A 12,965-nucleotide genomic window follows, 5' to 3' on the forward strand; every position below is an offset into this window, starting at 1 on the left:
GAGGCTGTTGAGGGAAGCGATGAGGGCGGAGTTGTCCCACGACGTCGAGGCAGACGGAGACGCGGCAGCCTGGTACAGGGGGGCGCTCGTGGTGGTGTAGGCCGCTTGGGGGCGAGGGCCGAGGATGCCCGGGCCGGACGGTGCGCGCCACTGTGATCCGCCAGGGGAGAAGCACACCCACGGGCCAGTGGGTGCGGGAGCAGCGGCGCGGGAGGGGCCACCACCGTTGCGTCCGCCGGTCTTCGTCTTGGGCTTTTAGGCCGGCTTGGGCTTGCCGGAGGTGGAGGAGTCACCACGGCAGGCGGTGCCGGTGCAGGTTGGAGGAGGAGGAGCTCGGGCCTGGGCGACGAGGGCAGTCGAGGCGGCGTTGGCAGCAGCGTTGGCCTGCTGCATCTCCTCCATAAGCAGCATGCTGCGGACGCGGAGAAACGTCGGCAGCGGCTCGGTCATGGAGATGATCGTGGCGGTGGAGGAGAACCGCGGACCGAGGCCACGCAGCGTGTTGAGGACGAGGGCCCGGTTGTTCACCGGGGAGACGTTGTCGGCGAGGGCATCGGAGAGCTGCTTCTGCCGGCGGCAATAGGCGGTGATCGACATGTCCCCCTGCACAAGTTGACGAAAATCGTTGTCGAGGTAGATCGCCTTACTAGCTTTGTTGGCGGAGAACAGCTCGAGGATGGCGAGCCAGAGTTGACGCGCCGTCTGGTGGCTGGCGAGCACCATGTCAGCGACGTCCTCGTCGATGGCGGCGTGCAGGGTGTTGAGGACGTTGTAGTCGTCGGAGGTCCAGGCGGGGTCGGTAGCGGCGGCGGCGACGGTGCCGTCGATATGGCCAAGAAGACCGGACCGGCCGAGCGACGCACGCATGTAGATAGCCCACTTGGTGTAGTTGGCAGCCTCAAAGGAGAGGAAGACCGGGCCGAGTTGACGTGGGAGACCGGCGGGAGGAACGCCGCCGGCTGGAACGATCGCGCCAGAGATCGAATCGAGGTGGGCGGCGCGCGACATCGGAGCGGAGTTGGGAGGCGCGAGCGGCGGCTAGGGTTTTAGATCGTATTTAGTCTGATACCATGTAGAAACGTGAGAGAGGGAGATTTGGGGGAAGCCTTAATGTTCCTGGGTATTTATATAGGGCTCAAAGGCCAATTAGGGTTAGGGTTACATACACATGTTACACACGCTATATACACGCTAACAAGCATGCTGGGCCATGCTCCCATGCCGCCATCCGCCGCTATCATGGCGTCCGCACAGGCCATCATGGCTGTCCAGGCACTTCAGGAAGATGCAAGCTGATACAAAGACTGCGGCGCAGGCTCCAGGTTATTCATGCCAATTTTTAATGAATTCACAGCATGCACCTAATATACCTGGCGGTATTGAACTGGGATCAAGAATTGGCTGATGGTCATGTGTTTATCCCCACTGTGCCAAATCGATAATCTAGACATGTTTGGTTGCAAGCCTTTCAATGTTGTTCCTATAATAACTAAAGGTTCTTAATTTACATTCAATTCCTCATCCTGCCAGCCATGTTTGGTTACAAGATTTTAACACTGTTTTGTGAAACTTAGAGTGAAGAGTTGTTGTAATCTATTTCATGTTTTAGGAACAGAAGATGAAGAGATTTCATCCACTGGTCTCAACTCGAACCAATCTCAGTCCTTAAATCATTTTCTAATTTTGATGTAGGCAAACTTGTTGAACTTGTTGACATGTGTATGCCCATGACTTCTCCATGTATGAGATTTCTTTTGTTGTTAGAAACCAACTTGAGATAGTCATTGATGATGTGAGACGTAATTCAGACTTTGTGAGTTGTCATGACCTTGGTATTCTTGTGAAGATGGTTCATAGACTCATAATTTTTTCCTTTGGTGTATCGCCTCATTGAGTTGGCATCGATGTCATCAGTTGCAGATCACTTGAGAGCGTTAACAATGGATCTGAAAATATATGTTCATCTTTGCTATAGTACCAAAATTTTCTATGCTATTACAAGAGTTTTTAATAGTTTCCCCACTTACTTTTTGGCCCGGAGCTTTCTCCAATACTGGTCCGCCTCACAAATTTCTGCTATTATTCTTTTTCAGTTAGTAATTATATACTTCAGAGCCCTAATCTTTCAGTTAGTAATTACATTATACAATTATACCTTTAACAATTATTATGGGGTATTATATACTTCAGAGCCCTAATTTAGATTGCTAGTATGGAATCTTACATTTAGTCTACTAAATTTAAGCATTGTTAAACAATTGTCATCTGATTTCTTTCCTTAAGAAGGTTGCTTGATGGATGGGGGATATGTAACAATAGCTTCAACAGAGTAAATATAACTTTAGCAGTTTGTTTCATACAAAAGTTGAGCAAGCCAAAGTTCATTAACGTAACTGTTCATTGTAGGACTGCATCCTCTTTTCCTCATTTTGCTACTCAAACTGAGGAAACCAAAGAAATGGCAAAGCACTATACTGCAGATGTTGGCTTCAGGATATTCCATGAACGTGTTTTACTCCCTGACACCCATGTGAGATAAAGTTATTTACTCTCCGCATTGGTGTATTCCAAATACAGAACAGTTAAGCTAGACATTGACCTCGCCTCTTCACCTGACAACCAAAATAAAATGATATCCAATCAGACAGTGAAGATTATATGGCCGATCTTTGTTTTGTGCATGCTAGGTGGTGAACTATTATATGTGCCTGAAGAGGGTGTATTTTTTTTGTTAACAGATACTCATTTTGTATTTCTTATAATAAATAGATCTTCGAATTTCCTGTCAGTAAAGAAATGAATATGGCTGTCATATGTCCATTTGAGCACTTGCCACCAACTTTCAGAACGTTGCTAAAGGAAATTCGGTACTGTACGTAGCTAAAGGCAATTCGATACTTTCTAAGAAAATAATATTCAGTGTTGACCAGTTTAGCCGAATAGGGCAGTAGGTTCCAAAGTTCGATGAACATCAGAGTCCTACACACATGTTGGTTTTAACGAAACTAACTACGAGAGATTGCCCTCTATAATTGGTTGCCTTGATTTGTCCAAGCAATAATAGTAGTACTAATGATAACAAATCCATGTACATGTCAAATCATGGGCCATGTGCATGAAGCTAAGTAACCATAAGTAGAACACCAGATTACAGAAATCAAAGTCACCCTAATAGAAAAAACTGGGGCAACAATATATGATAAATTGTCGCGTCTGTCTGTGCTGCCACTCATTCTAGAAGTACTGTGTGTTATGTTCACACAGCAAGATCCTATAGCTAGGAAGTGCTATTGAAAATGCAGTGAATGGTTTAGCCTTCTGGAGTCGGTTCATGTGTTTGTACTATCTTCGCTCACACCAAAGCAAATGATTACATAAGCAGAGAGAGAAATCAACATCTATGTGTCCGTTTTTTGCCTTAGACTTCCTCATTTTTCTTGTTTGTGTTTTGTACTTAATCTCCCCAAAGTCTCTTTTTTCTTTTGTTTGCTTTCTGTGTTACTTTATGTACCTATTAGGGCAAATTTGTCGACCAACAATCTGCAGTATAGGTATGCATATCTGAATCATTAAGGACAATATGGTCTGTAAGATTTGTCATCATAATTTTCTGGCAGATTAATTTATCATCTACTTTTCTCTGTTTTATTGAGAAGTCTCTATTTTTTTATTATTGAAATATGCTTCCTTTGTATGATCAAGCATGGCCTGCGCGAGGTGGTGTAGGCTGCTGCCGCATCGTGTTACACAGCCCCTTGGTCCCCGGCACCTGTGGTCGACCTCCTCAAGAAGAGTGGTGGCTGCGATTTCAGTTCCCCAATTCTGTACGTCGCTACTGGTTCAGGAGGTGCTATTCAGGTATGGGTAAACAAATTAGGATTCTGCTTTTTCATGTATCTTGGATCCAGCTGAGGACACAGACGATGATTTTCCCATTTAATGTCTTGGCTTTGTTACCTTAATAAGTTACAATTGATCCAGGTCCTGTAATGGCAGCTAACAAAAAATTCAGATTTAGACGGTAGCATATGCAGCAAGGTGCACATGTTTTGACCCTTGTTCTGTTTACGATCGACGTTTCTAGATTTGACCAATATGATTATATGAACTATGGTGGTCAGGTGGTGTCTAGCGATATTTTTTGGTTTTTGGACGTGTGGCAAGTAATGTTTTATCAAATATTTACGAGCTCTTTTACGGTGATTGGCATGGAACTTTGGTTCCGTCTAATTAAATTTTGGTTCCGTCTAGTCTAATTTTTTCTGACCGTTGATTAAATCAGTGATACCTTTTATGTAAGTTCTACTCCGCTACGACAATTCTGAACGGACGTTTTAGAGTCCAACTCATCGAATTAGAATCAAATAAAAATAAAAAAACTGATAGAAATGGAATCCTCCTTAATAAAACTGCTCAGGTAAAAAAAAACCGAGTCGTGCTCTTCCCACGAGCGCCCGACGGCGCCGCCACCCCTCCCCGCGACGCGTGGACTGACGGCCCCAGCCTCTCCGTTGCAACCCCTCTCCTCTGTCGCATCCGCGAGGCCCGCCGCGAGCCGCCGCCCCTTCCCCCGTCGCGGGGACTCACGGCCCCGGCCTATCCATCGACTCCCCTCTCCTCCGCTGCGAGCCGCCACCCCCTCCCCCCGTCGCGGGGCCTAGTCTTGTCCATCGCAGCCGCGAGCCGCCGCCGCCGCCCCCTCCCTCCGTCGCCGAGATCGCCTGGAGATTCGCTGCCCCGTCATCTCCGTCGCAGCCCCCTCCCCTCTGTCACGGGGATCGCCAGGGGAGTCACGGACCCGTCCCCTCGGTAGCGGGAATCGGCCGGAGCGAGATCGCCGGGAGCATCCAACCCGTACCTAACGAGCTAAGAATTATTTATTCTGAAACATTGTAGATAGTTGAATTATTTCTTCTCTTGATTCTTGCGGACATAAGACTTGAAGGCTTCATAAGGCTTGTAGCACTATAATTATGTACATATGAGGTCACTTATGCTGGGTATATAGGGTAGTTAATTAGTCATGCCCAGTGAAAAGCAAATTAAGTCTAAACAGGTTGGCTTGATGTTGCTGTTGCAGCTGGAGTCTGAGACCGTTGTTGCTTCTTTATTAGTAGCTTGTTAGTAGCTGTAGTGTATTGTACTCCATCTTTATCTTCTTGCTTGTACTGTCAATATTCAGTAACTGTTGTATTCCAAGTAAAACAATGTCTTATGATAGTTCCAAGTACTGCTTGCTTGCAACACTGAAACATTATTACCGAATTTTAATTCTGCATCAAAATCCGGAATATCAATATGGCTAGATTGCATATGTGTTGATTTCGAAGAATCTGCAGTATTTTAGTAATTTCTGAAAAGCATTGGTCTCACAATGTTGAAATCCCTAGTGGCTTTGCGAGGTTGTAGTATTCTGTTCATATGCAATTTGAACTAAACTGAAAAGACAGTCTTCTGCTTATTCTGCAGTCATACTGATTGTTTTGGTATTTAGCATGAGCCTCTCCTTAAGATATTTCAGTTACTTTTGCACTCGTGACAGGTTGTTATCTATGAGAATTTTACTGAATTGGGTATTTGGGTGCTCTGATTTGCAGGAGTTGGACAAGATCTAGTTCGTGAGCCTCACAGATAAGAGCAAGCTGGTGCCAGGACAACATCGTCCCAGCACCCTTACTCCTCTATGGTGGTGGAAATGTGCTATCCGGCAGGCGCTCTATCTTGCTGGAATGGGCTCTATTTGGAAGGCGCTCATTGGCAAGGTACTATCCGGCAGGCGCTCTATCTTGCTGAGAATTCCGGAGCCCAATACTTTCAAGTTGCTTCGGACTGTCTCTCAGTAATTAAAAAACTGCAGCAGCAAGGGCTAGATAGGTCTTCGACAGGTGCTATTGTGCACGATATTAAATTGAGAGCCACAAAGTTTGCATCTTGTACCTTTAAGCATGTATACCGTTCATGTAATGAGGCAGCCCATGTTCTTGCCAAGACGGCAGAACATGATCAAGAATCCTGTTGGTTTAATGAGCCACCTGATGTCATCAGGGCCATTATTTGTACTGAACAGTTGTTTGAATGAATGAAAGGCTGCTGCCATTTGTCTCAAAAGAAAAACATCGTAGAAACCTCTGCTGCCGTTTGGAAGGCGCTCGGCCACGACTCCAGCATCAGCGAGGTAGTGGCACTGATGGAAATATGTCACAGAACAAATGATACTAATTAATTTTGCCTGGGGTGTAATAAGTTTCAGTGCATAATTGAATTATTGGGTTCAGAAAACATAAAGATAGCACAAATATAAGAATTATAGGGTTGGGATTAGCCGACTTATTGGCTACCCTTTACTTCTAGCATCACTGCATCTGTCACCCGCAGTTTGTATTCCGTGAAAAAGTATTTTCTTGTATTATGGCCTTAGTAATGTGGACAACAAAAAAAAACCATGTGGACAATTGGCCTTTGTGGTGGAAGAGAGGTACTGTGAATTGCTCCTGTCAATTGCTAAGTTGGAGTATCTGTTACACATCCGGACTGTGAATTGCTCCTGTCAATCAGTTTCAGTGACTGTTGCTGATTGTACCATACACATCCGTACAAAGATACACGTTATATAATGGAGTAACCCAATTTTGTGCTGACCTACTATTTTTTCCCACATGCTCCAGTTATTATGCTACTCTGTATTGCTCTAACCTTCTACTCTGACCATTGGGTGTTCTTACTTCAAAGTTCAAACATCATGACTCCACAAGGGTCTTAACTCCTAGAAAGCTGTGACTATTGTTCAGAAACTCATCTGTAAGAATTATTTAGCTTTCGTTTGTTCTAGAAAGCTCCTAATTCATATAATCATCTAAGTTGATCCATTCAGGACCAGAAAGGTCCCCTGGATTGCCGCACAACCTCTAATTCAACACAGTGATGATTCATATTGTTGCAGCAGCTAGAGGAGGCCGGCGGTGATTCACACCCACAGGGAATCATCGTGTTACCCAGACGATGAACGATGGGGCATCATATTTGACAGTGGCAGTGTGGTATCTTGCGTTTCATCTCTCAGAGTTGCTAGCCGCCACAGCCGCCGCTCCGGCCTCGACAAACATCGCCACCACCGCTCCTCCCCTCCTCCGCCGCCCTGACCGAGCCTCCATCCGTCGCGGGGATCTCCGGGACAGGCAAGTCCGTCGCCTTCCCCTCCCCTCCGTCGTGGGGATCGCCGGGACAGGCCGGCCGGCGCCTTCCCCTCCCCTTCGTCGGATGATCGCCGTCCCCTCCCCTCCGTCACGGGGATCGCCGCGACAGGCCGACCGGTGCCTTCCCCTATCCTCCCCGTCCCATCCGTCGCGGGTATTCGCCGGGACTCCGTCGCCGTCCCCTGGCCATCACCTGCGTCGCGGGGATCGCCGGTTTTTGAGAGACGAGCGGATGAGTGAGAGAGTTTGAGAGATGACCTGAAGTGATTTTTTTGATCTATGAGTGATACGATGGTAGATTAAAGATATGTGAAAATATGATGAATTATTTGTTGCTTTAAGATTTGTGTATACTAATCAGATGCTCAGCCTTTCGAAAGGATGTTTGTCTTTTATAATATTCGTAAAATATATTAAAGGTTCCGGTCCCACAAATTTTAGTTCCGGTCCCGCGGTTCCGGTTCCGTCAGTTTAGTTCCGTTTATTTATCACCATCAGATCGAGGTCATTGGACGGTTATTAAAAATGTCAATCACCCTAAAACTTGTATTTACACTAATATGACGATCATCAGTAGAGGTGACCATAATCGTAAGAGGCAGCGCTGCAGAAGTGATTTCACGGTCGAGAGGTAGGAAGAGCAGGAAAAGGGTGGCAGCAGCATGTTCGTGTGTGGATTAACTTCCCTCCATCAAACTATTTCTTCCTCCCCAAATTCCTTATTGAAGTTAAATGTGTTGTTGGGAGCATAGTTCATATTGTGGTGGCAACAATAGATAATATAATAGCTGGTCGTATGGTGTTATTGAAGCAACCAAAGTTCTCTGAGGTGATTATAAGGATTATATGTACTTGAGTTGTTCCATCTCATTGTTTTTGACAATGCTTTGTAACTAAGATATTACAGTTCAGTGTACCTATTTTCTGGATGCAGTAATTTGGAAGGAGTGACGCTGATGCCACTTTTGTTTGACTTTAGACGCATCTTTTTTGGCATGCTATCATATATTGGGTAGGCAATGCAACAGCATTGTAACTTCATTGTTTAGCCTTTTTCGGAATGACATTTTGTCTTGAACATCTGACGAGAAAGATTCTCTTGATGCCTGTAGAACCTTTTGGGCCCAATGAATCAAGTTGTGACCGCTCTGAGGTATGTTGCAGTGTCTTAAGATATGGCATGTTTACATGTTATTCCTCTCTTTTGGTTCTGACCTGAAACACTAACGAGATGAAGCTTAGGGAGGTTGTTGACAACATTATAAAAGGCAGACTTGGAATAAGCCTCCCACATTGGTAATGATTGGTTCTACACTTGTTTTTCAGGATGATGCATACGTAAATAATCTTTGCTTTCGCTGAATAATTTTATGTTTTCTGTTGATGCACTGGCTACCATCTAAGTGTAGAAGAGATGCTTTGTAGGAAAAGCAGAATAGGCTAACGCTTTCTTTCCTTGAAGTTTTTTTACTGTTGCTTTTCTTATGTAAGAATAGGCCAAGGCGAGGGCTTGGGAAGAGAAACATGGTATGTCCTTCACTTATGATGGTGTTCCTCTTCTAGCTATGTTGGATGAGTATGTTATAATGAAAGATGAAAAGAAGAAGAAAATGCCCAGTGCCTTGATCTTCTGCGAAAATATGCTGCCAAGTCATATGATTCATATTGAATTTGTTTAATTCTCCACATGGTGTTTTACCCACTCTCTTTAGTTATGGTTCTCCTGCAAAAAAATCTTGCATGCCTGTTATTTTAATGGTCAAGTGTTTCCGATGGTTCAGGTAAAACTTCAGAGCTATGTTTGCAGCCATTCGTTTCTCGATTTTTGTATCACAGTTTGCCAATACATTTATACATAGTTAAGTGTCTTGACTTGTGTGAAATGGTAATAAAAATGCGATGCTTCTGCGAGCAGGAATTGAAGTACTTCCATATGGAGCCCATCATGTAAACTCACCGGTAATTGTCTTTGTGGGTTGACGATTAGTGCTTGATTGTTGAACATTGAAAGGAGAGAAACACATGTCCATACTATAGTATTGCAAAAGATAGACCGTGCTCCTGCACTTAAGTTCTTATTGTATATTTACGAGCAAACCTGTATTTACAAATCATAGTCTCTCTACAGAAAAAGGGAGCTCATTTCAGCAATTGATTCAGAGTTACCTTTTACCATTGCAACTAGGATTTCCTATACTGTTTCTAGAGATGCAGTTCTCTCTGTTAAACTCGTGGCATTTTCCATCTTGCTCTGACAAACCTTTCTTTATATCATTTATTTTATTGTAAAGAGCTGCACAATATATGATTTTGCAAAAGGGAAACAGTAATATGGGCATTCTTATTTTACTCCTTTTTATAATTACTTAACTGGTCGATAAATTATTTTTGGGTGTGGTAAAGCTTGAAGCAATCATGACTTGTCTCACAGTGGATGCAATGACGGTAGTGCTATTTTGTACTGGGATATTACATTTTCATGTCATTTTTCAGAACCATAGGTCAACATAGATATAAGAAAGCAGAACAGAGTTTATCACATTTCCAGTTTAGGTGCACACATGAATAAGAGAACTAAACTTAGTTATTTTTTTATAGCATACAATATTTTGCATGCTCTAGCGAATTGAGGAAATTATCTACTACATTACATCCTCTCAAACGGTTGAATAAAATGTGTGTACTATGCATAGAAACGAACATCCTCTAGAATCAAATCTGTTGTCGCATACTAAATTTCGATATGTAGAGCAAAAATTTCCCTGTACTGCATAAACGAAACAATGTACTTACCGGCAAATGAACAGTCATGCCACAAAAATTAAACGATGTTACCAGAGGACGGTGCGGCAAGACGCGCTCAGTCCATCTAGTAGAAGGAGCTACCATGGAAGCCATGAATCCCCCGGAGGAGCTCCCGTGCCACTTATTGCTCCAATGCCACCCATGCCTCCATAGCCACTAATGTCTCCCATGGAACTCATCCCTCCCATGCCACTCATTCCTCCAATGCCACCCATGCCTCCATAGCCACCCATTGGTGCTCCCATTCCTCCCATGAAATTCATGCCTCCATAGGCCATCATCCGTTTTTGAGCCAAGATTTGATCTCGCATGAGGTTGAAGTACTCATTTTTCTTGTCATCTAGGTTGGATGTGTCCATGAAAAATAGATTTCTCTCATAATCCTTGATTCATTGATTTTCTTCCATGGCAACCTTCTTCTCCTCCAATGCCACCCTCCACCCTCCGCCACGACCCTCTTGTCCTCCGCTGCAACCCTCCTTTGGTCGGCCTCTAATTCTTTGTCCATAGACAACTTCCTCTCCTCCACCGCTTCCTTTCTTGATTGCACAATAGCCCCCATAGCATTCCTGAGATCACCATCCCTGGTATTGTTTCCTTTAGCTTTTGCTTGTTTCTTTCCTATGGGTCTCTTTGTTCTAGCAACTGAGTTAGGAGTTTCTCCACTTGAAGGTTCATCTTCTACTCCAATGACACCTTCCACAGTGGCCTTCATTTTTCTTTGTCACCTCCAATCCATCACGGTTCTTCCATTTCTCTTCATTTTTAGCTCGGCACAACAATGGTGCAACATAGATGACTTCCCTTCAACCATCTTGCCCTTCTTGTTTTTTTGGGTGTCCTTTGAACAAATTTTGGGCAACCTCCATCTATATTAAAAAAAATAGAGAACAAATAAGACATGTAAGAAAATTATGTATGAACATGGAACAAAAAATATATTGACAAAAGAGTTTAACTTACCATATCTTTCTCATTTGTGCCACTCGGATTCATTTTTTCAATCACCGTCAACACCCCCGACCACTTTGAACAATCTGTATTTATAGTGGACCAACAATAACGAAGAGATATATCGGTGCGCTTACATCCCCTTTTGCAAATTTTTCCATACAACTCCTTAATTCTAACCCAATATGTATCTCTTGTTTGGTCTATGTTGGTGGCCGGATCCATGCCCACCTTGAACCATGATCTACAAAGTAAGACATCTTCATCCATGGTGTAGTTGGACGATCTTCCTCGAATTGGGTAGGGGTGGGGCGGAGCAGCCCTCCATCGCCGGTAGATCGCTTGTGCTGACGCGATGAAGGGGAAAAGTGAGATTGCGGGAGCGGAATCAGGTTGGCGGTTGGGTTTTGTGCGCGACAACTCGGTTTGCCGGGCGCTAGAACAAACACGCCAAATATGTCAAGCACATTGCCGTTATCCGGCGTGCTGATTTTTTTTTACCGCACACGGTTTTTTAGCGCGCCTGCAGCTGGAGTCTCCTTTGCCACCTCCCGCGTCCAAAAAGTCGTTTTTTTAGCTACCTGGACGGTGAGACATGAGTTACCCAGCTTCAAATCTCGTAAGGGCGGTGAGACCCGACGTGCTACTATAATTCACTACAAGGGCAACAAGTGCGTGATTGGAATGAGGGTTGTCTTGTTCTCCGAATCCGGCTTATGAAGTCGACATGATCTAGGATTTACATTGAGGAGTCATGCCCGAGCACTATAAGTATATCCTAACGTGGACTACTTCTTGCCGTGCATGTCAAGGATTCGGCCAACCTTCTTCCATAGGTATCTGGCTAGCTTCTCCTGGGCTAGACTCTCCCACCTTGGTCAATCAACAACTAGGTCGTCCGATCAGGCCATAGACCTAACCACTATATGTGGGCCACCAGACTTGCTGATATTAAGCTATGTAATGGGTATATCCATTTAGCATATCCTCAACAAGTTTATCTCGGGCTAATTTTGAGATATGGAAAACAATAAAATGGAAATCAATATCACTTGCATTTGTAAGGGGAAAATCCTATCCACCACATATGGAAATAATAAATCAACCTTCAAATAAATGTTAGACTAATATTTCACGGTAAATTCGAAAAGAGTAAAAAGTTACAGCAAAGCCAAGATTTTTTCCTGCAAAAAAAGTTTGAAAAATTAATTCTGTGGCACACCAAGTGCACATGCGCCACAAAATACTATTGCTGAAATTTGAATTTCGGTGGCGCCTCCAATTCTCCTCCTCTCCTCAACTTCCACTTTCCCTTCACATCCACTTCTCCTCCACTTCTCCTCCTCTCCTTCACTTCTCCTCCTCCCTCCTCTCCTCCACCCGGCGACCTCCTCCGCATCCTTCTCCTCCTCCACCTCCTCCTCCTCCTCCTCCTCCACCCACCTTCGGCCGGCATCCTCCTCCTCCTCCACCGCCCACCTCCGACTAGCCTCCTCCTCCTTCTCCACCTCCTTCACCTCCGACCGGCTCCTCCTCCTCCACCCACCCACCACCTCCGTCCAGCCTCCTCCTCCTCCACCACCCACCTCAACCCACCCCACCCCACCCCACCCAACTAACCACCTCCGGCGACCTCCAATAGTTTTTCTAAAAAAAAATCAGCGAAATTCCGGCGGCCCCAGATCTAGATCTAGATCTAGCCGCCATTTTTAACATTCAAAAAAAAAATATGTGGCGCACCACCGCTGGGTGTACTCTTTCTGTGGTGCATGACTGCCTGGTGCGCCACAGAAATGTCACTTTCTGTGGCGCATGGGTTCGTGAGAATTCCAAAATGGTGTGCCACTAATGAGTCTTTTCCTACTAGTGGTGGCCAGCGACCTTGGGAACAGATTCATGCTATGTCTTCGTGAATAAGTTAATGGGCTACAGTGGACCTCAATTTTGGGCGGATTTGGAGGAATTTCTTCTTTTCCACCTCACGAGTGCATGATAGAAATGGATTTTGTCAATGTT

At 44.8% G+C, this 12,965-nt stretch overlaps 1 protein-coding gene and 1 long non-coding RNA gene across 2 annotated transcripts; one reads left to right on the forward strand and one right to left on the reverse strand.

Annotated features, from left to right (window-relative positions):
• Positions 1-255: 255 nt before the first annotated feature.
• Positions 256-1,008, reverse strand: LOC127304196 (uncharacterized). The gene has a single exon (XM_051334893.1). It carries the CDS (start codon positions 1,006-1,008, stop codon positions 256-258), a length of 753 nt encoding a protein of 250 aa, XP_051190853.1.
• A 3,433-nt stretch (positions 1,009-4,441) lies between these two features.
• LOC127302274 (uncharacterized) lies at positions 4,442-6,114 on the forward strand. The gene is made up of 2 exons (XR_011745680.1): positions 4,442-4,865; positions 5,598-6,114. It is a non-coding gene; the product is annotated as an uncharacterized lncRNA (long non-coding RNA).
• Positions 6,115-12,965: the final 6,851 nt, after the last annotated feature.

Source organism: Lolium perenne, chromosome 5 (assembly GCF_019359855.2).
Source record: "Lolium perenne isolate Kyuss_39 chromosome 5, Kyuss_2.0, whole genome shotgun sequence".
NCBI classification, from domain to species: domain Eukaryota; kingdom Viridiplantae; phylum Streptophyta; class Magnoliopsida; order Poales; family Poaceae; genus Lolium; species Lolium perenne.